Below are 27769 nucleotides of genomic sequence, written 5' to 3' on the forward strand. Positions count from 1 at the left end.
TGAGGAATTAAAATTGGCAGTATGCTGTGATTCATTAATTGGTGGAGCATTTCTACAACTTCCCTCCTCCTCTGCTATGTATACTCCAATTCCATCATTAAACCTGTCTCAGCACAGGTCCAAATACAAACACAACCATCCAGGTATTCTTCCACAGGAAATCAGGTAAAACAAAAAAAAATGAACAACCACACAACACAAAGCATCTCAAAGTTTATCTGGAAGCATTTACATCTGAATCCTATTCATAAGGAATATGAATGTATAGTTACATATAATAGTGTTCAAGAATAAATGGAAAAATGTGTGAGAAAGGAACTGAGAAAAAGACAGAGTATTTTGACTGCATCAAACTTTTGTCTCTGTCCCTAGCTATCCCTGAGTATAAAATCCTGTTAGCCTGAAACCTGAGAAGAAATGTTTCAAAAAGTCTGAGATATATATTGAAATAAAAACTTTTTATGTTCACTTTAAAATTAAAGAGGAGCTTGAAAGCTGCTACATACGGTGGGAAAACAGCAGTTAGTCTCCTTAAAGATTAATTGAATGTCAGAATATAGGGGAAAACGCCAAAGAAAGGGGAGTGAACCTTCTTTGAGTCTGAGTAGAAATACCCAAAATACATCCAGAGCAAATGTCCACAACTACTTAAGGAACAGAAAAAATAAATCTTCTCAATGAAGACTTCTAGATAAGATTTGATGTACAACTTCTTACTAGCATTATGTAAAAAACATCAATTTTCAGACTCAAATATGTAGTAGAAATTATGACATGAACTCTAGAATTTCTAGGTAAATTTTAATGCACTGCTGTATTTACAAATAAAACTGTCCTTCTGAAACAAATAACAAACTTTTTAGAAGAAGAATATCAACAAAAAGGATTTTAAGATGTTCCTTAATTTTTTTCTCTAGACAGTTACATGTTATTCAAAATTTATATAATGTCTGTGTTACTACTGCCTCCTGTCCTAAAATAAAATATGTTTTAAGACAATTCAACAGAACATGTTGCTTTGACATTATCCTTGGGATCATATGAATAAAAAAGGTTGTGGAATAATATTGTCCATAATATAGAGATCAGAAGTATTTAATTGTCTTTCTGCTCAAATATACCAAAGAGCTGTAAATATGTACAAATGCACATACATAATGCATATTTTGATTTTTGTACTTAATTCCAAATCTGTTTATACCCACAGAGGGCATAATACTTAAAAAATTCTGCTTTCCTAAGGTTTAAGAGCTGAATTTCATTATCGGAATTCAGCAATCAAGTGGGGGGTGTGTGTGCATGTATGCAGGATGGTGGTTTTATTAAACAAAACCTCATCTGAACAACAAAAAATAACTTTATAATATCACTGTTTTTGAGGTTTTTTACATCATTAAATGTATCAGCTGAAATAGCCTTATTTCTATTAAGCAAGGAACAACAACAACAAAAAACCTTACCAGAGAAGTCAACTCCTTCTTTTTGTGTTTATCTTCTTGAAGACATTTTATGAACCATTTCATACTTAATGGTTTGCAAGCAATCCCAACACTTGGGAATTGTGTGAAAAGTTGCACAGATTGACAGATGAAGTGAAAAGGTCTGTATTAATTTTCCAAATAAAGAAATGCACGGAGTGGTATTTCACTATGATTATACTCTAAAGTACCAATTAGAACGCATATCAGAAACTAGAGCAAGTTGACACTCTACAATAAAGCAAATAATTTCCAGTTGGAGGGGCAGAAAATGTTAATATGCAATGTTCAAGACTACAAGAATCTTTGTAAAAGGAAGTAGCTAATAAGGTTTAATGATGCATGTCAGGAAGCCACAGTATGTAGGGAAACACAGCTGGCTTCATTTTGTAAACTATTTGATATACACATCTTTCTAGTTCACGATTATCAGCTGTGCAAGTGCCACAGGGGACAGTTTAGCCTTCAGATCAGGATATTCTTCTTGTTCTCTAAATTACAAGTAAAATACATTAATATAATAGGGTGCTGTAGGCTAGTACCCTGACTAAAGCTTATCAGCTTACAAAAAAGATTAGAGAACTCTTCGGTAAGATTCAGTTTGAACAATTTCAGCAGAATGAACAGGCTGAAGAATACTGAAATAATAAATGTATTTATTATTAATACAAATCTACTCACATTTTTGAATGCCAGATTAAGCCCTGAAAGTTGCTAAAATAAACATGAAATGTCATTTATATTAATTCATACCATTTCATGATGCATGTACTTGTTTTATTATTAAATTAATATTAATAAAGAAATCATGGGTATTATGGATAGATTGCAGCTATACAAAGCAGTATGCCTCCTGCTTTACTGCAATCCAAGTTGCTCAGTGACTGCAATATGCAGGTGACAGCAATTAGCAGCAGATGACAGAAGCACTTTGAATTTGTACCAGATGGCAGCTAAGGGTCATTGGAAGCTAGCAGACCTTCCACAAGGAAACTGTTGTGTAGCACAACTATAAAACTCTTCAATACTTAGAAATTAATAATTCAGTTTCTCCAAGGAAATTGGAAAGTTAAAATAGAATATAAAATATTATGCAAGGCATTAAAAGCTCACCTAGTGTTTACAGAATTAAATATATTTAAAAATAAAACACCGCATACAGAGCATATCCTAACCTCACAATAGGCAGAGTCATTACAAAACTAGTAGGAACATCAGCTAATGTATTTGCTGAACGATTCAAACCTGTGTCCCAAAGGAAGGGCTACATAAACACACTTTTTCTTCTGAATACGTGCTTCAAAGCAAGAGGAAAAAAAGGCCAGGGGAAGGTGCATACATGGAATACAACACTTTAATGGGTACCCCTCCATACTTCTGCCAGTGGCCTCAAAAGTACTGTTTCACAGCTCAAACACAATTAGGCGTATCTTATTTGCAAAAATTAATTTCCACAACCTCCAAATTTATAAATACACATGAATTTCCTTCAGTTTTTTTTAGCTGCAAATCGAGAGTGAGATCCCCTAAGATGGAGCACAGCCCTGCACTAGGTACTGCATAAACTACCTCTACAAGCCAAGGAACTGACAAATTGATTTGAGCACAAAGGAGAAAGTAATGATACAGTAATAGCTGAAACAAAAACCCAAAAGTGAGAATAAGAGGTGGACATACAGCCAGAGAACCTTTGGGAATTTCAAAAGTATGTTTAGATAAGGTCAGTGAAATGGCTACTCAACTGCTTATGGGGAATCCCTTCCCATGCATAGAACTGTTAAGAAATCAATCATGCATTCACAAGTTGAAGTCAACAACTCGATAGCAAAGCAGATGAAAGATACATGAGTTGCGATAAAAGTAGCTCTAAAAGGAAGGTGACAGGGCTGGACAGGCTAAGGAGGAACACATGGAAGGATGCAGATAAGAGCTGAAGAGGTGAACCTGCGGAAAATGAGTGCACACTAACCAAGACAGCATTTTTCAAGGTAAACAAATTGTGACACATTATTATTTGATAATTTCATCTTATTAAAGACTTAAACTTTCTTCTTCACAAATGTACTACATTGTCAGAGAAAAAACAAGCATGAGTAAGATGTGTAAAGAGATGAAAGGAAGAAAGAAAGGGGTAGGTGGAACTAGTAAATGTATTAGAGAGACCAGAGTAACAGGGTGGAGAAGCAGAACAAGTCAAGGGGGAAGATAGTCAGAAGAAAGGTAAATTGAATACAAAGCAGAGGACTGGTGCTGGCTGAATCACATCATGAAACAGAGACCATACATATAGAAGGGAATCATGACAAACTGAATCAAACAGTTTTTCGACAGTTCTTTCAAAAAAACCGAGATAACAACTGTCCAACCACTGTCAAACTTAAACTAGAAAAAGAGCTCTACATGGTAGGCAGAACAACAACAACAACAAAAAAGCCTATCCTTCAAACCCAGTAGGCATCAGTAAGAATCTTATTTTTTTTTCTTGAGCTGAGTCACAAGTCATCTATCTTTGCTTTTATAAAAGAAAATATTTGAGTGGATTCCTTGGAGACTATGAGATTAAGAAAAGATTCCACAATGTCTCCAAATCATAAAAGAAATGAAACTGAGTGCTGTTTTGTATAAACAGTATTTTGGGATACATTCCAAAAGATATGATGGGAAGGGAATGAGCTTTTAAAATATAAAGAGCAATCCACTCTTTACAAACTAATCCACAATCTAAACCACATTATTTTCATCTGGTACAAGCTGGAATGCTGATTTTAGTGCTAAATGCATCCACAGGCTTGCTCTCTGAACTGAGGTAAAAAAGAGAGGCAAAGATTGTATTTGTTAAGAATATGACAAGCTTGTTACTTCAAGCGTGCAAACACAACTCAGTAAATTATCTTAGTTATGATCACTATGTTCAGCCTACATCAAAACAAATACTATGTCCTGGTATGGAGAGAACTTTCCTTTCTCTCTAGATATCCATCACTGTAGACTGAGATTTCAAGGCATGTGAATCATGATTGTTACTGAGCCTCCAGTACTTAGAGAAATACATCAGACTTCAGCTGCATAAATTATTGAGTCACATAAATGAAAACCTCAAAAGATTGTTTTTTATACTTGCTCTACACAAAAAGAAGGCTATCCAATAATAAGAGTAAACAATAATTAATGCTTGTAAAGCATCCAAATACAAGCTGTGAAAATCCAATGAACATCTATTTTAAGAATGCTCTGCAGGTCTTAAAGATCCTAGTTTCTGACATTTAGGACATCCCTCTTTCATAATAATTATAAAAAATAATAATTAATATAATTTGAACTTACCCATCACTAAAACTAATATCTCTATTCCTTCTTATATAATTCCTTTCCATATTGGAAAAAATTAAGTTTATTCAGAAAAATATGAAAACAATGGCAGAAATCACAAAAATTATGCAAAAGAAAAATTATATAGGCTTTTCCTAATAACAACTAGAGTTCTTAAAGACCTTAGGCACACCTGACTTTCCACACAGTTGCAGCATCAAGTTTTGGAACTGTACATTTCAGAAACATGTTTGCATGGATCTTTAATAAGGAAAAAATAATTCCAAAAATAAGGTTTCAGATTTCCAACAAAATACACACAGTAAGGGAAAAAAAAACACACCAAGAAGTGCTCACTGTGGTACGTTGCTCTTATTAGCAAATATCCAGTGCACAGAATATAACACTAATGTACGAAAACACACAACAGCCCCCTTCCACAACATCAGTATTTTAGTTGCCATCACTTTGGCTTGCTCACTGCCAGCAAAGTCTCACACGTAGAGCCTTCTGAAGGTGGTGCAATTCTAAGCCATGGGATGAGGTTCCAAGTACCCTCTGAGAGGCTGCGCCCTTTGCTCCGCCCTCCCAGCAGCTGCATTTTGCCAAGGGCCTGATTAAATTCTGAAAGGCAACAAAGCCATAAGGAGCAATGTAAAGGTAAGAGCAAACTCCCTCAGATGATTAGCAGCAGTGGAGACAGCAGCTGAGAGGAAATAGCCATCAGGGTCTGCCTCTTTGAGAGCTCACTGGGATACTCCACACAAGCCAACTGTGCAGGGAGTCTCCCTTCTGCACTGTCTCCTATAGAATGACATTTCAAATGATTTCTTTATTTTACCACAAATCATTCATTTTAGCCTAGTTTGCTACAGGTAAAATACATGTAATTTCTGCTGAGTAAGTAACAGGTTGTTGCTATTCCATAACTTGATCAATTTTAAGAATTGTTCTGTTTTGTGAGATTAATCCATTTTAATAGATAATAAGAGTACTCCAGAAATGGTATACTTCACCACTGATCCTTCCTTAAACACCAGTGTGAAATGACATTGAACTACTGAGATAAATTCTAACCTATACATGTTCTAAAAATACTAAGATACCAAATTCCAAGCAACTTTTTAAATGGAGTCTCCAAAATCAGAAGAGAGAGATCACAGAACATCAAGTAACATTCTTGATGAAAATCACAAGAATTTAGGACTCCAAGTTAGACACGGCTTTTGGCTTCACATTCAGGCACATATCAATTTTTATCTTTCTATAGTCTTATAATAGGGAATGAATCTAACATTATAAGAATTTTAAGCTGTGAACAAATTATTTGGCTTTGCAAAATCAGTGGAAGAGTTTGCCATCAACTGTAAAATACACAGTAAACTCAGGATACTGTACACAGAGTACAGCGAGAATTCTCTCTCACTACCAAAGAGCCATTCCCTCACTTGTTCTGTATATTATTGTACAGCAATGATTTTGTTTAGAACTAAACTGTATATTGTTGCCCATACTTTGCCATGCAGTAGGATTGTAAACAGAAAGTGGCACCAATTGAAAAAGGACAGTGATTCAACATCCATGTCCCAAGCAGCAGTACCATAACACAGCACAGCCAACCTCTTCAGCTTGTGCAGCATTCAGGCTGAGTGCCTCAGACACCACAAAGCAATGTAGTGCACCACACTACCTACATGCAGCCAGAAAAGACCTTCACATGCCTTGGTATACCAATTGCATGATATATTTAATTGTTGGCTTCAGAACAAATTAGAAGTTAGGGCATAGGTTATTCTGCAATTTAACTTATGAATTGATAGCAGGCCACATCATGGAAGAACTTCTTCTCCAGCTCAGGGATGTAACAGCAAAGTAGGTAAGCAAGTGATGATCTAATATTTTTGAGATGCCCAAGAAAATACATTAAGATCAACTTTACTCTAAGGCTACAGGCATCATGTGCACGCAAACCCACAGACATCATGTGCACACAAACCCAAAATTAGCAGTTTTACAAACTAAGAGCACTGTAAAACATTCCACTAGGTTGGATGAGAAATGAAGTTGAATACCTTAAACTGACCACTCTCAGTTCCTGCTTCTTCTGTGGCTCTTCCGCCCTCCCCCCACCCCACCTCTTTATCACTCGTGCCTCAGTTTCCCATTTGTAGTACTACCATTTTATTTCTTTTGAGAACACTGTAAAGAAGAGAATAAAAATATATACACTGCTATATGAAAAGCATTGCTAATGTGGATAAAAGTACCCCACCAAGTCTCTGAAAAGAAGCAGCGTACTGTAAATACAGGAATGAACAAAAACCCCCAGTACAACAGACTGTTTGCATGAAGTGAATTCTGTCTACATATACACTCAGTGAAGTCAATCAAGACATTCAGTCTTACTGTTTTCTTATTGTCTTAATATCATGGTGTAAATCTAGCATTCTTCCAGTTTTCTATATATGAAAGAAAACTGAAAACCTCAGCTTCTTTATGTGGAATTACATTTTTTCCATACTAGTCACCTAAGGATTGAAATTCCCACTTTGACACTCTTGCTATTTCAGTTCATGGAGTTAAAGGTAATTATAGTAGGTAGATGTTCTTGCCGTCTCAGAGTAAAGGACACAGAAATTTTGTCTTTGGTTTGCCAAAACTCCGCTGACTGTTTCCAAGCATCAATATTCCTACATTCTAATTTTGGAACAACAAAGGTGCCTCCTCTGCCATTTAGCCTTTTCTTTCCAAACTTTTAAAGAAAAATACCTTTTGTCTTCCTCCTTACCTAACACTGTTCCATCCTTCTTGCTGAGACACTCCAGGCTTTTCAAGGTGCTACTCTCTTTCCTTTGCACAGAGATGACAGCACATGGAGAGAAAAGCATCAACAACACTATTATATGTATTTCCTTGTGGCCTGACCCCACGAATTCTCCTGTACACCAAGAGAGGGATTCTTGTACTTCATGGGAAGCTGGTAGTTAAGCACTTTCTTGGACAGAAGCTCTGTGTCAAGGCACAAACGAAGTATGGGGACTACATACTACCTGTAAGTAACAGCTTTTTCAGTTTTATCCAATACAAAGAAAAGTTTTTAGGAGGATTAACTACAGCACAAAATACTCCAATAAAAAGTGTGGCATAAACATTTTTCTTATAAATCCTTAACATTTGCCATGAAGAGCCACATAACAATTTTCACTGCTCTACTTTTACCCTGACCCTTCAGACATACAGCCAGAGAAAGCCCTTCTTCTCAAACAGACTATGAATATCAAATTATCAATTTAGTAAAAAAAATATGCTGGGCTCTTGCACAACAATGTAGCAGCAGGATAACGTCAATGCCCTTATGAAGCTCTGAACAGAAATGCAAATTGGACTTAGAAATGTCAGCCTTTGGGGTGGAACAGATAAGAATGGCTTACTAGAGCCACTAACAAGATGTTGGACAACCTAATTTATTGACATTCAAAAAAATGTGTCAAGGCAGGAGAAGCATGTATTTTGAGTATTGAAAAAGCTATGCTGAACAGGGAAATTGGTGAAGTGTGGCATCAGTTTCTGGGAACACATGAATCTGCTCCAGCCACTCCATTTCACTCCAAATAAAGAATTGGAGGGAGAGGTGTACTTTTTTAGCAAATATTTTTCAAAAATCATCCTCATAAAAAAGGGAGAAAGAGCACAGATAAAAGCCTTTTAAACACAGTGAAGTAAATTTGGTCACAAAACACCAGGAAGAAATTTTTAGGGAGGAGAGAGAGAATGAGAGAGAGAGAGAGAGAGAGAGCGAGTGAGCAGTAAAATGATTTTGCCTCAGTTTACTAGAATAGCAAGGCTGTTTTCAAATAATCAAGAGCAACACATACACATAAAAAAACCCAACTACCCTTTTGAGACTTTCATTTGTTAAAAAAACCAAATCAAAACAGCAAACAAGCAACAAAAGCAGGAACCACAAAAGTAGTTAGCTTTCAAGCTAGTTAAGAATTAGGGTAAAAACAGTATTACTGTTTTGATGAACACTAAATGGTTACTATGAAGTTTTACTTCTGATGTTAAAATTTAACAGCAGATGTAGAATTCCATAAAATAAGGGGACAAAAAAAGTGTTTCGAATGCCGCTTATAAGGATTAGCAAAATTAAAACTATTTTTATACTAATCTGAAGCACACTAGGCAGATTACATGCTGTAACTCCTTCAGAGAGACTACCAATTTCTCAGGAGATTCATTTATGATAATTTCTACTTGTTTGGATGCATTACTGTGTACATTCTGGGTGTATATATATTGCAAAGTCCAAGTAATTTTAATGTTTCAGTCTTAGTACACAAAATACATTACCTGGAATTTATTTCCATCTCCTGCCAAGGACACTGTGCTATTTTAACTTCACCCCCAAAATCTGTTTCCATTGATGGAAACAAGTTACATTTGCAGAAAGGCTGCACTAACAGCCTTGCTTTCTATGAAGACCAAAACTGCAAAAGCAACTCTGAATTTAGATAACAAAAAACTGTTCTGCTCTTGAAATAGGTAAGAATGAGAACACTGCAAAATGCCAGACAAAATAAATAAATAACCTTAGTTTGTTAATTTCCCTCTTGGTTAATTAACACCTGTAAATGACCTTTAGCATTGACAAGTCCAACTTCATCCAGAAAGCCAAGGTTTAAGAATATCTATCCAAATAGGATTGATTACTGATTACAGCATTGTGAGGAGCACAATTCAATCTGATTTTTTTTTTTCTTTAAAGGCTGGAACTGCATTCCTGAGTAAGCTGATGTGACTGCCAATGAGGTAAAATGCAGAGAGTCATTACACTATAATGTTGATGTTACCACTTCTACATTTATCTGAAGCACAGAACATATATCATTTTAGACTGAAATTAAACCTTGCCAGAAATAATTTTTCTTTATATTGTTGGAATTAAAAACATATTGAATTGATCCATTAAGAAAATTCTATGCTCTCTATCTTTGTGTTTTTCAGACTGTCTGCATCCTTAGGCAATGAAACAATTTTTACAATTGTAATAAAACAAGTAAGTGTTGACTTTAAGTTAAGAAAATTGTTGCTTGAATGACTAAATACTTCAGCAAACACAATAAATCCTTCTAAGTTTAACATACAGATAAATCCCATGCTTGAACAAGTACATAAATTTCACAATTTTTCTTATGCAAGTTTTCTTAAACTTATTTCAGTTTAAGTCTTCCACTGAGTGTTTATAGAGCAGGTCTGCATCTCTAAATTTTAATATTGGTTCATTCAAAAAGCATCTACCCTTAAGAAGGAAAATTAAATATCTACCATTAGAAAAAACAAGTTTATAGTACAAAGTACAGCAGTAATGTTACTCTCCAGCAAGAAATACAACTGTAGCACTTATCTGTATTTCAATGAAAAGAGGACTGATAAAAGAGTCAGGTCCATGTATTTCTTGCTTATTTTTGGACATAGGAGTTTCAGTTTGACACGGTAATTTGGGAATCTTAGATCTCAGTGTTTTCTTTCTCTCAGAGAAAGAAGACACCAGCATCATTGAACTATATTCCCAACAAGAGTGTATCAACAGATTTTACAGGAAAATCTCTAAAATGCTATTTTTATTTGTTTTCAAAGAGTAGCAGAGAGAGACAATGTGCCATTTAAAACCAGTTTCAAACAGTATTTGAAACAGTTCTTTCCTAAAGCAGAAAAGGCAGCAGACTTATTTCCTCTCAAGTTTGTAGCAATAGCACAATTGATCTATTTAATTTTGTTTCAGCAAGTTGGATGCAAATTTCTTTTTTTTTAATGTTCAAATCCTTAATCTCTCAACTGTAATGTATCTTCTACTCTCAAAGGCTATTTTAGACTCCCTTTGCCCTCCTTTTGGCTCCTAATGCTACCTACATACCCTACCTAACATGTAACCATTATTGTCAACCTTGACTAAACATAGGGAGATTCCCAAATACACAGAGGAGGAATGAACTGAGTTCTGTTTGTCTACCTTCTGCATGGCTAGCCAGCGCAAAATATCACTTACAGGCAGCAAGCATCTTATCATACAGAAGTATGCAAACCAAACTCATCCTATGGTAGAAGAAAGAGACAGTAAGATGCAGACTGCACAGAAAAGTACAGCTAAAACTGTATCTTATAAACGATGACAACGATTTTTTACAGTACAGTACTCCATTTTATCACTTACTCTGCTGTGAGAGCCATAAGTCTTTTTCTGTTTTCAGTTCCCAAATTCATCCTTACTGGCCATCTTACATGTTGGTTACTGCTTTAAACAAGGTTGCTTAGTCCACAGAGACAAAATCCCCATGCCAGTATTTTTGTTGAAATAGTCACACACAAAAAATTTAACATTTACTAAAACCCTAAGACACCTCCAGAATCTGTTGAATTTGGGTAATGCATGTTACATTTATGCATACTCTCCTATCAATTTACTACATTAAATAATTTCATTTTAAACACCTGTGAGAATTATTTATTAGTCAGAAGTTGTTCAGAATTCTTGAAGAAGATTCTGTTACTAAAGGGCTCATCTTTGTATCAGGTAGAATAGAAAATAACCATACACCACAAACATTCTGATTCCATTTTACTCTATTATTTTAAATGCATGTTACAAAGATCAAAAGAATAGAAGGCCATCTTAATCCACGTAATGGTACATATCACCTGTCTCAGTCAATGAGACATTTAAAAGCATCTCTTTATTAGAAACACAAATCAATACACTCAGGGGACTGCAATAACTGCTTCAAGCAATTTGTATTATCATTTCACTCTCGATGTTCCTACTCAGAGCAACTTAATATGAATGGCGTGAAAATGGCAACCTGTCACAGTTGATTTTTTTTCTAAACCTCTTGCAATCATTCTTTCCTTTCTTAATATAATTATCATCTTACAAAACACAGGTCTAGGTTGTAAGGTACAGCACGCAGCTGAAGTTTTATTTCTTTAAAATTGAGGGCGCTCCCCAAATTACAATAGAAACATTACTGATTAAGTGAAGAGCTATTTGCTTTGTTTAGAACTCTAAGAACCTTGCACAGAGGCAAGCACTGAAACTTCTGGTATCTTCTCAACAGAAAAATCTCTTGAAAATGTTTTAATTGCTTGCAAAAATCCCTGAAAGTGTGTTCTGGGTACTGACTGGAACCTAAGTTATCTTGTTCTACCACCACTGGTAGCCCAAATAAACTTAAGTAGTCTGTTATAAACACTCCTTAAAACTACTATGTACCTTTAGCGAAATACTTTACAGTAAAATAATCTGGGAGAAGTGAAAATTAATATGTAGCTGTGAGACAGAATTATTTGAGTCTGAAGATGCACATTGATACTTCAAAGACAAATGCCTCCATTAGTACCTCTAACACTTCTAGCAAAAGGAAGAATAATTTTACTTTCAAAAGGAGCCAGTGGCAGAATTCACTTCTTGTACCAAAATTCAAGACAGTTCAGCACACATGAAACATATCACAGTAAAAACTTGTAGAGTTTGGGTTTAGGTACATCCATCTTTAAGTTTACTGAGAACAGAATCTGGCAATCCCAGAGTAAGTCTAACTTACCTTATTTTTTGGATTGGATGTGTTCATTACGCTTCGTGTTTCCTTGCCTGTGTAAATAACAACACCAATTACAGTTCCTGAAAAACAAACAAACAAAAACCCAGAAGTGTCAAGTAAATAAGAAAAAATTTTTCCAAATTAAAACTTGCACTAATTTAGTTCCCTAAACAAATCAATTGTATGAAAAAGCCGCAACATTTATGCATAACACTGTGAGTGCTTTTTTTCAGAATATACAATGAAGAATAATTTTAACTTCTGCAATAAACACCCATAAAGATGATAACACGCTTTCCTTCTTTTTTATGGGAACAGTATTTCCAATGGAACTGGTTAAAAACTTGTACTTGAACTTAAAATTTCCTCCAACTGTTTTCAGCAGTTAGGGCAGCATAAATAACTGCACAGGTAATAAAAAAATGAGTAAAGTGGTAAAGTGGTACTGAACACATCATACACTAGTTGCCTGCTACCTCTGCCATCTATAATGATGTGAAATCTGGTTCAGCCAATTAATTACTTTGATAGAATGTCACACAAATATTCTCTTTATTAGCTTATAAAAATGATCCCCAAGTTTTAATTGTCTTTTAGTCAATTTTTACAGCATGGTATAGGAAAATTTGGCTTCAGCATCACTAAGTAAATTTTTATATTAAATAAAATTCTATTTTTTTTATTAATATGCCACTATACCACTTTCTTGCCTTAAGAAAAACCCCTTATTTCTATTACTTTGTTAAGTGACCTGAAATGGCTTTATGGCAGTACAAGCAATAACGTCATTTTTTTGGTGGTCACTATGCTATAAAGAAATAATAAACATAACTATTCAGAAACTCCCTGCTCAGAAAACTTTAAAAAAAGTAGAAGTATTACATGTTTGTCTGACATTAGCCTAACTTGTCTTTGGCAATCAGAGCCACATGTAAGATCTGCTACCACTACTCTTGTAGCATAACAGGTCATAAAAAATCGAAGAAACACCCAAACACAAAAAAGATGATAGTGAAAGACATTTGCAATAAAGATGATTGCATTTACTCAAAAATAAGAATGTGTCCTGGTTTAATTCCAGATGGCAACTTGCTTTTATGCAGCTGCTCACTCACTTCCTCCCCAGAGCACCAATGATGGGATGGGGAAGAGAATAAGGAAAAAAAAATTGAAAAGAAAATAAAACCAACCAAGCAACCAATCCTTCCCCTCCAAAAAAACCCCCACCACAACTCATGGGTTCAGTGTTGTCCCACAGTGGTCACACCAGGGACAATTCTGGTGTCCAATAAAATGAACTGAATCCAATCTGGGATTTCTGGAAGCACAGCTGTACTGCAAGCCTCAGCTTATTAAAAGCAGTGACTCATGGATCTTTATGTACGGGGCCTCTGCAAACTGGGTCTCATGTACACTGGGCAGTCACTGATTGGTACGAGTGGAGTGGTTAATGAAGGGAAGAGAAGTTACAAGATACCACTAGAACAAACATGTGGGCCAGAAAAAAATAAAAGCAGACTTGTGAAGAATTAACGCATAAATAGTTAGGCATACTCTGAATCTGGTGTGTGATCATATAAATTTTGGTATCTCCGAAGCACTACATGAACCATAGAAAAACCAGGGTGCGCTCAAATTAATTAAAATCGTATGTAGGAGTTGGCAGAAAATACTGCTTTTGACAGCTGTGCAGTTATATAAATTGTCCTGATTTTATCTGAAGTTACTTCACAAGACCAACACCTGCCAAAATGATGATGAAATTTCATTAATACAAATCTTCTCTTAATAGGTATCTCAGCAGGTTTCTCAGAAAGCTGCATTATCTTTTTCAGCATTTGAACCACACTGATCATTACCATAAGTGGAGAACAAAAAGCTAGAGTCCATACTGTAGTGGACCTTTTGAGGCATTTTAAAATTTAACTGCTGACTTCCTCTCTCCCTTTCTGAAAAGAAATCTACTGAAGCTTGCAATAAACACAAACACCACAGTCACTGATGCCACAGGTACATATGATTTGAAAGAGAAGTAATTTAACTGAAGATAAACAAAGAGGTTTTCAGAATACTCAGTGGTTTAAATTATTTGTTTTTATTTAAAAGTGTTTCTCCAGGGACAGTAGTTTTTCAAGTTTTCACTAACCAAAATTGCCTTTCCTTCAGGCACTGTTATTAATTCCACAGTGATAATACAGATATTAAGAATGACAGAGACTCTGCCTTACTGCTACTTTTTAAAAACCTGCTGGAATGTTGACTGTAAGTAGAAAAGTCAGAATATTTTTTCCTATCTCACTTATTAAAGAATAGCAAAAGGATGACTGCATGCTTTGGACTTGAGAGAAAGGCTTTTGATTTCCATCCCTGACAGAGGCTTTCAGTGTGATCCAGGCATATAAATCTTTGTCCTTTCTAGGGTTAGGATAAACATCATACAGACAGTCACCAGATCTCTGTCAGAGCATCACAGCAAAGGGCAGAAAACTCTGCAGATTGGCTATCACTAGGAATCTCCATTTAAATATCTAAACTATCAATTTTGAAACTAGGTATATATTAGGTGTGGTAAAATGCGTTTTTTCCCCCATTAAGCTTATTGTTATTCTAAGCGGTAAAGAGACATACTAAATCCAAGGAAAGTAACTGCCTTCCAAATGTACAAATTTGAGTAATCTCACTCTCCTAAACATTGTATTTTGATATAAAAATGACATGGAATAGTTTATTCTTGAGTTGTTTGGAATTACACAGTTTTGTTGAATCAATTTTTTGGTTCCCAAAATTCATGAAGAAAAGTCTTAAATTATAGCAAATAATTTTCTTGTCACTTTTACTGCTCTAGCAATAGGTGCTTTTTTTTCTCTGTAGAATCCATTACTGTAGTATCCTGATATTTTCATGAGCTTTGGCAATCTGCATTCAAGATGCAGTTGATAAGATTCTTTGAAATCTTTATACACTTAAATTTACTGTTACTGATCTGCAAAATTATTGATTTGTGGTCTCTCTCTTCTAGAACTGTCAGGCCATCAGCAACCAGAGCTCAAGTTTTCTGAGGTATTCCCCCACATAATTCCCCAAACACTTTTCCCAGCCTAACCTTGACCCTCTGTATCACCTTGACAAATAGCAATGGCATCTGTCCTGGACATAGTGGGCTATCCTACCTGATGCAATCTGTTTTTTGTAATACGTCAAAGAGGAGTGTCAGGAAATGCAGCATCTATTAATCACAGGGAGGAGAGCCCCCTCACCCAACAATTGTCCTGTATGTCCTATGCAAAACCATTTTTAAAATTAAATAAGGCTTTGTATCTGCAACTCAGGTGCATATTCCTTTCCTGGGCATCAGTGATGTAGCTCTCTATCTCCACTCCTGAGACTGACACCATCAGTCAGTAATATGTCAAGATAATAGTGCCAGGTGGACCCACAACACTTTGTTAACAACCTACAAGGGGGTTGGCAAGGGCATAACAGGGTCCCAATGAGTAACAAGTTTGCTTGGCTTAGTAACAGATGATGACTAGGCTGCTTAGAGAGCACAGGAGGAAGCAGCCTTCCAAGCTAGACGGCATTAAAGACTGTCATACTGAAGAGTCTTAGGGTAAACGAAGAGATGTACAGGAAACATTGTGGGGCAGAACTCTACCCCCCACTACCTGGACACAGGCCTCAAACCCCCTCTCTTGAACCAAAGTGGAATAGTAACAGAATTATTAGGCCTGCACACAGACATCACAGACTTTCTCGGTGAAAAAATACCTGTGTGTAACAAAACCATGTACCTAGACACTAAGGACACTGAAATCAGATACAAGTGTGGGTGAGGTAGCTGTCTACAGAGTAGAAAAACTGCAGACTTTCACATGCTATGGGCTGTTTATTGTTCTGTTTTCATGGAATCCTAGTGTCACTTGTCTGTAGAAGCTATGCACAAGCATTATCTCCCACTACATTCTTCAGATATAATTAAGGGCTGTGACTGATCATAGTAGGGAAGGGAATGCAGAGATGCTTGCAAACTTTTGTAGGCAGAGTCACCCTTTGATATCCTTCCACAGCAGGTTTAAGAAAGACAGCTTATATGTGCCTATAATGCAGTCAGACAGTGACCAGTATTTTTATTAAGATTTTCAGTTGTCACAAATCTTGGAAATTCAGTTATGAAGTCTACTTTAAAAAAAAAAACCCAAACAAATTTAATTACCTTGGCATCAAGTGTTATAACTTAGTCATGTACATTTGACTTGGAAGTGAGATGGAAACAACTGAATGATACATCAGTTATCAACCAGATCTAGAACATTTAATTTTAACAATTTGCTAGGTATTTTACCTTATGGTCTTCCTCATGACTATATGCACAGTGTACCTCTAAGAACTTATAAATGCCTTATTAGATAAGCAACAGACTGAAGGCAATAATTTCCTACTTTTTGCTAAAGGGCTAATCCTATCAAATGCTAAAATTACATCCACTGAGGTCCTGAGTAATTCTTAAGATCTGGATTTTTGCCATACAGGACAAGAAGTAGTTACATGACAGAAGAACATTACCACTATATTAAATTGTAGTTAATACATGAAATGACGTAAGTGAAATGAATGATATGCCAAAGGTTAGATATAATTAATGTCACAAAATCAGTTACCGAAGGAAATTATTTTTCTCTGGTACCTGAATTCAAGCTAACTTCTGTATGCACACCATGAAACCATTTTTAATTTCTTGATCACATTATTTTCTCCTTCAGAAGGGCTTGCAGTCTTGAAGAGCCATTCAATATTTTTACTTTGTATTATTCAGTGAGTTTGCCCTTAGTCTGCCTTAAAGTCTTATTCCAATGTTCAAAACGATCTTCCAACAAGAGAATTATCTTATGTTTTTCTACTGCCATCATTAATAATGAGCTAAAGTCCTTCATAAATAATTAAACTTTCACAAGACACCTCAGAAGTAAAAACCCCAAACTTATCTTAAGGTACAAATTTTAAGGAGCACTGTTTCCATTAATATGGGTGCCAACTTTAGGTAGCAGATCAAGAGCAATCAGTCAATAGCTATACTTCTAAACAAAATCATCTACCATGGAAATGAAAACATGAACAGCTTTCAATTAAAATTCAAATGTACTGATTCAGAATTACTGACTTTGCAAATGCACACTCTGAGTGTAGTTTTCCTCCATACTTAGATTTGAGGAAAAGCAAACTCAAACCAAGTTTACACAGTATTGAAATTTATAATTCATGAGAAGTGTCTTTTTGTACGAAGTTAAAGATCTTGGCTACCTAAGCTAAAAACCTGAAGACAATTTTAGGCATTGTCCATGAACAGTTTCAGTGAGAATAGTTTTCTAGTGCAGTCAAACCAAACACCACTAAGAATCAAAGAACATAACTATCTTTTCAGCACTTGGGAAAGGAGCGGTCAGTCACAGACTTCTTTGCTACCTCCTCAGAGTTAATCTCTTCCCCACAGCCTTCCAGCAGGCCCCTCACTGATGTAAGAAGTCTTCATAGCAGGGACTTAATTTATAATTTAGTTGGAGAGTTCTTTACTTTCTTCCCCTTTCTTGCCTTTTCCCGGCTGTTCAGATTCCCCATCTTAAATCCTAGTTCTCTTCAGAAATGATGCTCTCCCAATTCCTTATTTTCAGTTTTTTCATGCAGAAGAATAACCACAGTCCTTTTGACTTTTCTTACATAGAGCAAAAATGAAAGAAAATAAATTTCTGTTCTAAAAACCAAAAAGTTACAATGGCTTAAAGTCTGAATACAGCATCTTGGTAATAATGTGTACTCATTTATAGTATCTGGGACATATATGAAATGGTACTAATATTTGTAATTTTAGATCCCAGTACTTTAAAATTACATAACTTTATAACTTATCTATTCTTTCTGATTAAGATTTTGCCTAATAGGAGATATTAATCACAGAGTATACATAAAAGAAAAACTCCTAAAAAAAGCAAAACCACCCTTGCTTTTCAGCAGGGAAAAGCATACACTGTGAGCTGAACAGAGCACCTTACAACCTGAAGTTTTAATTAAATCAAAAAGGTCAGTGACTTCAGTGGGCTACAAGGGACTGCACTACTGAAAGAGCAAAATTTAAGTAAAAAAAGCTCCAAGCTATTAAAAGGGATTAAAAATGTATGAAAATATTTTGAGCAGCATGATGAAAGTAATGGGAAAGCAGAAAAGCAACAGTTTAATAGTCTGGAAGATAAAAGTATTTTACAATGTGAAATATTAATAGCTTTTGAAAAATAAGGATACACTGACATGGAAGTATTTAGATACATTATCAGCTTTGTATTGCAGCACTTACCTGAAGCAACAACAGTGCTTGCCCATAATGTATTTTCTATGCTTAGGCTTTCATGAACTGCAGGATCACTGTCCTCCTGTTAAAAATAAGAACAGCTAATAAGTAAATCACCAGCACAAAAAATTAAGAACCATGTCAAACCATCTGAATAACTGACACAGGATCCTTGTATCCAAGCTTGCATCCTTGTATCAATCACTGTATAACAGCATTCATTGCACACACACAGACACAAATAACTTTCCAAAAAGTGAAATCATGTTTGAAGTTCATATTACTTTCATCCAATCATACTAAAAGAACTAGTCAAAATTATTTTCGAAGTAACATATTCTTTTCCTCTGATATATCAAACTGCAGAACAGTATGTTATAGCATGCAGTTAAAATGAGTCATGAACAGTAACTCCCAAAAATTATCACCATGTTCTGTATTTAAATAATCCATAATTCATATAGTAAGTTATGGTCATCATCATTTTTTGCACCTGATCAACATTATATAAACTTCAGGGAAAAATATTTAGACTTCTAAAACGAAATGCAGTCTTGTATTATCTTACCACACACTTACAAAATACATACTTCTTGGGAAAATACTTCCAATAGAAAACTGCTTCCATGATTACTTTAAATTTCCCCTTTTCTTCCTCCCCTCTGTCCTCCCAAGACATAATGATCCACAGATTGTAAACACACAATCTCTCATAATCAATTTGGAGCATGTACAGATTTGTTACTCATTAGCAGCTGTAAAATGTGCTGTTTACAACTAAAGGAAACTTTAGGAGGTAGGATAATCAAGCGTATTTGATCAAATTACAGATTGGTGCTAAACATTTTGCAGGAAAGGGGGGACGATATTTATCAAAGTACACAGTAAATTCTACATATCATCAATAATCAAAACTATGCCCATTTTTCATTTCTATTTTGAAATCACCAAGGACAGGATGAGCTGCATAGAAATTTCTTTTTCTAAAAAAAGAAAAATCTCCACCTAAACACATAAATTTTTGTGCATACATCAAGAGATCCCTATATAGCAAGGAAACTATACTTCTTGTTCTCCTAAGCGAGGAAAAATCGTTGTTTAAAAGGCATGGAGAACCATTCTGTCAAGAACAGAGGGGAAGAGAGGGATGATATGGAATTAGCCCTTAGAAGAAAACCACAAGTTTTGAATCAAGATCCATATTCTGACGATCCTGGGATTAGTTCAGTTGGTTAGGCCATGGTGCTAATTTTGCCAAGGTTGTAGCTTCAATCCCCATTATGGGCCAGCCATTCACTTAAGAGTTGATGATCCTTATGGGTCCCTTACAATTCAGAATATTCTGTGATTCTGTGAAGAATCATCCTTGTTCTATAAGATTAGCCTTAAATTAAGATAAAGGGGAATTATTTTTTGATTCTTACCCAAGGAATTAGTACTGCAACAATTATTTGCTCTACTCCTAACTCATAATGCTTAGATTCCTGGTTCGATTTACAATCATTCCCAAATTATTTGGATTCTGTGATGATTTCTGTGTTTATTCCAAACAGAAAGTAAAAAGAACTGGAAAATGTTCAAAAAGAGCAATAAGGGAGGTCAACATAGCTTCCATACTAGATATGACAGAACAAACCTGACCTCTAATGGGGAATATGACAGACATCTATGAAACAGGCACCTAAAAAGGAAGGATAGATAGTGCTTGTTTTTACTGAAGAAGAAAGAAGTCATAAACTCAGTAAAATTAAAATAATAGGCAATCACTCTTAAATATGTACTTAACCTGTGCAACTTCCTCCTATTTGAATGTTAAAAGGTTACGTAGGTTCATGGGTAAGTTTAAAGAAGGAAAATTCATTGCAGGTTACTTAGAGAAACCAGCTTTAACTCAGGAAGTTCCCACATCTTGAGTTAAGAGACAGATGACACTTTTCAGGAGGTACTACTGTGTCCTTACTCTAGTTGTATTCTCCTTCCCAGCACTCTGTTTCTGGCTATTGTCAAGAACAGGATACTAAGCCAGGTAAATCTTTTGTTTTCCCTTATTCTTCAGTTAGCAGATTTTGAGACTGTGAATTGTGAAACTCCTCCATATTACAAGAAAAAATCAAAAGCCCTGTGATGACTGGGGAGAGCTGACAACAGTGTCAGGAAAAGGTCAGTTGTCCAATATCTACCACTGTGAAATACCTTTTTTTAGGTCATTCGAAATAGGAAAACATCACATGAGCTCTCTCTCCACTCATACTCATCACAGAATGGTCTGGTCAATCACTTATCTTCTGCTTATTTCATTATGATACTTTTATGTCTTTATACCCTCACCTAACATTTTCAGCTTTCTACGGTTCATTCCATTTCCCAAATACCACCACCTTCCATGCCCAAACAGATTATGACTTAACCTTATTTTTCTTTTCTCATAAGTTACTCAAATGAAAAATATAAGGTGCATTTATGGGTTATGAGTTTAGCTGTTTCACACTACTTTTATTTCTACTTCTGGAGAGATGGTAGGGAAGCAGTGGGAAGGACAAGAACTGCAATTCCTGAGTAAGACCAGACAGGTGTTAAGGAGAAATTTCTGCAAATTTTCTGACACAAACAGAACAATGAATGTTTCGGATAAATGAAATCCATCACTCGCTCTCGTAGCAGAAATTTGACATACAAGGGCTTCTTTGTCCAGCTGACAAAGTTTCCACTTAAGGTCTGCTGGATTGAATTTCATTTGGCAGCTGTATGTTTATTGGTCTTTGAATTCTGAATTAATTTAATTACCAGAATAGTGCAGTTCAGTATTATATTCAAGCTTCATATTCAGGCTCAGTTTTTTAATCCATGTGCATCATTGATCATAGAGGCTTAAATTGTCTACAGTTCTTATTCAGAAATTACTCTGTTGCTCTTGCATGTGCAGAGAAAAAGGAAAGATGATCAGTGAAATAAAAATTGAATATATCCTACTCTCAGCCCTTTCATAATTAATGTCATAAAGTCCTTTCATGAATTTATAATACAGCTGACCAAGGATCATGACAAATTTCAAGGAGTCATTTAAAAGGTTTCAAAGCTACAACTTTTTAGAAATTTTTGTAAATAACAAGAGAGACCTTTGAGACTAAACACCTAATCCTTGAATGAACCAGTGTACCACTTCTATTTGACCTTTTCTAGCCCTGTTCCTGCATTACAGCATGCAGTACAACAACCCCCATCAACTTTTGTAGGGAAGCAGAATACACACTAATTAATTTACTTGAATCAGTGAAAGAGATTCCTTTCCCACACCAACCCCACAGTTAATTTTTCTGGCTTTGTTCCTCTTACTGCCATGTGTTTTGGACAGGGTCAGATTAGGTTCCACACGTTAGCTCCCTAGTCAAGCTGCCTGTATAGCTGTTACTGCCAGCATAAGGAAGGGGAGTCAAAAGGAGTAGCAAAACAAAATACCATTCCCTTCAGTGGCAACATAAAAGTAAGCCAGATTGAAGTGAACACAACTATTGCTTCAAAAGAGGTAATTCTTTAACAGCAAACATGAAGTAAAAAAATGACTTAACGTTCTCTCTACTAAAATACAAGACTTATCCAAGAAAACATCTGTATAATTAGCATCAGGCCAGAGATTCTATTCAGAAATGAATACAGCTACATGCACCAGGTTTTGCATCAGGGTAGTTTTTTTAAAGCATGTGACAAGATGCTATATTGGAAAAAATTACATATATTATATAACATAGTTCTGTACCATAGTAAAAAAAAAAAAAAGCTTATTGAAGTAGTTGAACTAAACTCAATGGGCATTTGTTTTCTAAGATTTCTATTAGAATATAAAAAAATTAAGATATATTCCCAAAATAGATGAAGAGACTAGGGGGACAGCACAGAGCTGCAATATAGAAGAACTAAAAGGAAAATATTCTTAAGGGAATAGTGAAAGAAGAACCCAAATTTAAACAAAAAACAGCCAAGGTTAAAAGCAAGAGAGACTTTCCATGATTCTATACAGAGTAAGCAAAGGTTAAATAATACTGGCTATGCCAATACACACTGATGTAATGCTCCAGAGTACTCTTTAGGCTCTAACTGGTAAAAGTTGGGTTAAGAAGTATGGTTACTGTTTATTGTCTTTTTACAGATTTTCAGCATTGATAAAATAGCTCCCTCATTTATCAAGCCTACAGAGGAGCATTAGACAGAAGAGAAACTGTAGTAGTTATATCTGTTTACATCCTTGTTCTGTACACCATTATTTAAAAATAAGCTCAGCCAAGACATGGATGATGCCCTGAGAACAAATAAAGCTGTCTCATAAATTTCCACAAAACACTAATTTAGTTCATCTATTGTGTTTTGATAGGTTGTCTTAGTAAATGTGAAAGGAGGAAAGGAATTAATTTATGCCATTATTTAAGGGCCAGACATGATCATGCAAGGACTTTCATGCACTGACTGCATGTAACACACCAAAATCCATGGAGAACAATGGAAAACAACTTCATGTGAAGCTGGCAGATGTCAGTAGAGTACAGCAAAGCTTTTATGCCTCTTGACATGGTTATGCAGGTGTTCTGCAAAAGGTATCTTCTGTCAGCTCTCAGGTTTTTTGTGGATAGATTTGTACTTAGAACTTGCTCACTCATAAAAACTCCAGCGCCATGCTCCCAAGTTTCTCGTTTGTTTTATGGATGCACACTTTGAAATTATCTAAGTTTGTCCTTTACATTGTTAGTACTCTGTCTCCATAATGGGGGGAAAAAAGAAAAAGAAAAATCAATGTGCTATTACCCTGTCAACTTACCCCTGGAAGAATTCTTTGAACATCAATGCTTAAGTAGAAAAAATGTATGCATTAGCATCACTAAGCACACTAATTTTTTTTGCTTTAACATAAAATAGAAATTAGATGCAAGAACGGATTTATTGTAAGAAGCAAGGGCTCACAGCAAAAGCAGAAAGATAAATCAGTAAACATGTGTCCTAAAACAACACTTCACAATGCAGAAGGTACACCATTAACAAAAACCAACCTTCAAAAAATATCTAATGTGATTCATTGTAAACTAAATTTGAGGGCAATGCCCTCAGATGCTTTACACAGAAATTCAGTTTAAACTATCCTTCCTATTGAAGCATCCAGAAAAACATATATGCAATCCTGAAACCATAAAATGCACCACAGTTATTTACATATATCAGGATGTTTGAATCATACAGCTCTTAAGACGTGTACAAACAGAACCCGCAACACGGATGATTGTGATGATTTCCCAATGTCTCAATTACTTATACCAGAGTTGTTAAAGATTCCAAAGACTTCAATATATATTTAGGAAAGCGCACAGTCACTGAGAGGAATAATATGAATTTACAGCTGTTAATAGAAGTTTCGTTTGAACAATTGGTCAATACAAGGTTTAAGTAAACACTGTTGCTTACTGCTTTAGAAGGTGTGAACAAATGACATTTACTTTGTAGGCAGCGTGGACTATGTAACTGGTATAAATTGGTCTTTGAGAGCCAGCAACTGCAATATCTCATTCATCAGTGTATTTACAATTGTGAACTGGAATTCCAATTACAGAAAAAAATCTATTACCTATTTGTGTCACGGGCAAAAAACCCCTTCTCTTTACCTCCCCAGCAGTTAATTCTATCAAATTATTTTAGAAACAAACTATCAAGAGGAATGAGTCTAACACCACTGAGTTTGGCTAAAATAAACAGAACAATCACTATATCTGCTAACATACTGCTACAAAGCTGTAAACATATTTTTAAAAAACTAATTACGACCTATTAGGACACTGCTTTAAAGGGTCAACTTTAGCAGGCCTCCTTTTGAAAATAACAGAAACAAGTCACAGATATTGCATTGTTATTTTCATAATCAGTTTTGAATATAATTATCTCTGGGGAAGAGATTCAATAAAAAGCTCCCATAAGTAGCTTTTAGTTTTATTTTAGTTTTTGAGAAAACTGAACTTTGGAATTACAGCAGAAAAAGCACACTTTTATTGCACATAAACTAGCAGATGCATTGTCTCAGGCTACTGTTATTATTCAACTTGTCAGTTTTTGACATATGAACAATACATTAGATGCCTGGAAACAAAGTATACTGTTCACAAAGAGTTTCACATAAAAAAATTAAAGTGATGTCAAACAACAAATATTCAACTCTCCAATTCTGATTTTTTCAGATATTCCTTATGCATTAGCTTTCTGCAATACATGTTTAACAGGATATCTTCTATATGAAGTATTGTCATGGCAGGAAAAAAGGAAAAAATAATGCTGTAAAGGCAAGGAAAGATCTGATACAATGTTGACACTAAGTGTACATTTCACGTACACTGAGGTACTAAATAGGGAAGTAGAACTGTATTTACATACACTACTTACCCGTGTGAAGGTACCCTCAAAACTGTGGATATCCAGCTGTGGCTTCTGAGCATAAACATAAGCATTGATTGAAAAGAGATCCTGTAAAACAGATAAATCTACTTAATATTACTTAAATATAATAATGTATTTTGAAGACCTGGTAAAGATTTCAGTTTATGACCCCCACCAACCCACCCGAAACTAAGGTCACACACTTTTACCCAACTAAGAAACATGGTGTTTTTTTCCAGTACATCTTGCTATAGAGGAATCAGATTCAAGTTGATATCCTAAATGTGTTGATAGTTCAAAGTAAACTGGTTTATATTTATAACATGACTTATATATTTTATCTAATTTGTTTTCTTTTAACAACCCCATTTTAATTAATAATAGTGTAATCTTAAAATATTTTCCAGATGTTTGTTCTTTTAAAGATAAAGTGGGGGAGGGAGAAGGGATGGTTTGTTTGTTGGTTGGGTTTTTTTAATGAAACTGAAAAAAAAAGTACTTTTCCAGCAAGGACAAAGCCAACCGAGTATAAGAGGAAACAATGAAATTGATTCAAGTTCTCTTCTATGCTCTAGCACCTCTGTGAAAACTCCATAAGAAAACCCCATCAGCTTCAGGAAAGCCTGGCTACATCAACAGGATTATTCAAATGTTTAAAGTCAGGTATACATCGAAACTATTCTGATAAAATTTGATCTAATATATGTGGTACCACTAATCATGACAGCAAACAATCCATGGATGTTCCTATCCTAAAACTAAGAAGAATAGGAAACTCCAAAGATACTACTCTATAAATAGATGGCAGTATAGTATAAACAAACAAAAAAAAAGTGATAAATCTGAGGAGTGTTAGATCCTAAGAGCTGTCCCTAGAGGGCCAGGGAGGTTCACCTTAAAATTCTGAAACAATTATTTCACCAGATAATTGTTCTAAAACATCCACCTTCCACAGAAAGAATACTACAGACTAAAACCCTGATACAAAGAACTTTTTTCAATCACAAACCCAAACTTTTTGCTGCTTTTTAGATGGTCAGGACCAACAGCAGCTAAGAGATTTCAAGAGGAGTTGACCATTCATGCATGGATCCACAACAACCCAATTTCTACTCTGGAGAGGAGCAGATGCCTGATACCAAGTCCAAGTCGACCCAAGAATTCTAACCTCTGATCAAATGCAAGGTTGTACACCTTCCCACTGTATGTAGTACCTAATTATTTGGGTTATCTCCATCCTTTATTACTAGATGAATATTGCAAAAGGCTAATCAAACACCATCTCTGGGGACCAAATTACACAGGTACAATACCCTGTTCATGCTATCTAGAATGTGCTGCCTTCAAAAGCAGAATTAATTTCACAGCTTCTTTCATGGACATATAACCACATCTTGGCTCAAATGTTACTTTTAAAAGTAGGCCATTATTTTTTCCCCATAATTTTGAATGTAAGAATGTTTCACAATTTGAACAGTACAAAAATTAACTAAAGGTGCAGTTATCCACCTGTGTTAATGTCGTAAAGCCCAACATATTTATATCATTCAGTTTCTCTGACACAATATCTAGATTGATAAATATCATTATTTTTTTGTTTTTCCTTACCAAAATGAATGTTTTCTTAAAATCTAATGTACATTTACGAAATATGTTTGACTTCAGTTTACAAATGTGTAGCTTTATAAATAATGCATTTATATTTATACTCTGCAGACAAGAACTCTCTCATAGCTTGCAAAAAACACACACACTTTATATTTCATATGGTTTTAAAAACCTGAATGAAATCTGAACATTGAATCTCACAAATTATCTTTATCTTAAAGCACTAGGCATTTATTGAAATCTTTCACACAAAGTTCATTCATTGCATCCTTGTTCTTCCAACCTACTTTCAACAGGTTCACGAGAAATAATTCATATGAAACTAATACACATGTAGTGTCCTATATCTTCATCATTCACTTCTTTCCAATCTGTTATCACCTACAATTTAGCTAATCCAAGCTATTATGTGCTTTATTATGCAAAGAAAAAGAAAGTCTCTCAGTAGTGGATAGCACAGAAGAAAACTAATACCACACACATACTCATACACACAATAAAAACTGCTAGTGAAATGCGTCAACTTCTCTCTTTCCAAAGAACGCCTTAGTGGGAAGCAAAATTAAAATAAAAGAAAGTAGAAATATCCACCTTTTTAAAGTAAATTGGCATTTGTACAGTAATGTATTTTTCTGGTTTCTAATTTTTCTATTTTTTTCTACTGTGATGTTGTCCTTTGTTACATTTCAAATGTAAAAATTTCTATCTACCACACTCCTTTGGTATCTTTTTATGTATTAGTTCCCCTTTTGTATTTCTGATTTAACACCTAAATTTTTGTGTTTTCCTTTTTTTCCTTTTTGAATTTCAACTCTGAAACAAACTTACTTATCTTTGTGAAAAACTGAGATCTGCACATTCCCTGACCATTATTTGCATTACTCTGAAATGCTACAAGCTACAACTCTCATAGTATTCCAGAAGTGTGTGGGGTTTTTTTCCTAAAACTAAAAATAATGATGCTCTGGGGGAAATCTAGGGTGTTAGCCCATTGGCATTTCATTAATGAGTACCAGAAAGACATAAAACCTTAT

At 35.1% G+C, this 27769-nt stretch overlaps 1 protein-coding gene across 3 annotated transcripts in view; it reads right to left on the reverse strand.

Annotated features, from left to right (window-relative positions):
* ATP9B (ATPase phospholipid transporting 9B (putative)) overlaps positions 1 to 27769 on the reverse strand; it is a 154474-nt gene that overhangs the window by 56886 nt on the left and 69819 nt on the right. For all 3 annotated transcript variants that reach the window (XM_082288844.1, XM_082288843.1, XM_082288842.1), the window contains exons 9-11: positions 25134 to 25214; positions 18729 to 18804; positions 12389 to 12465 (exon numbers count right to left, since the gene is read on the reverse strand). In XM_082288844.1, the coding sequence (XP_082144970.1) occupies positions 12389 to 12465; positions 18729 to 18804; positions 25134 to 25214 (234 nt within the window). The remainder of the gene's footprint in view (positions 1 to 12388; positions 12466 to 18728; positions 18805 to 25133; positions 25215 to 27769) is intronic.

The sequence above is a fragment of the Coloeus monedula genome, assembly GCF_965178545.1.
Source record: "Coloeus monedula genome assembly, chromosome: 1".
NCBI classification, from domain to species: domain Eukaryota; kingdom Metazoa; phylum Chordata; class Aves; order Passeriformes; family Corvidae; genus Coloeus; species Coloeus monedula.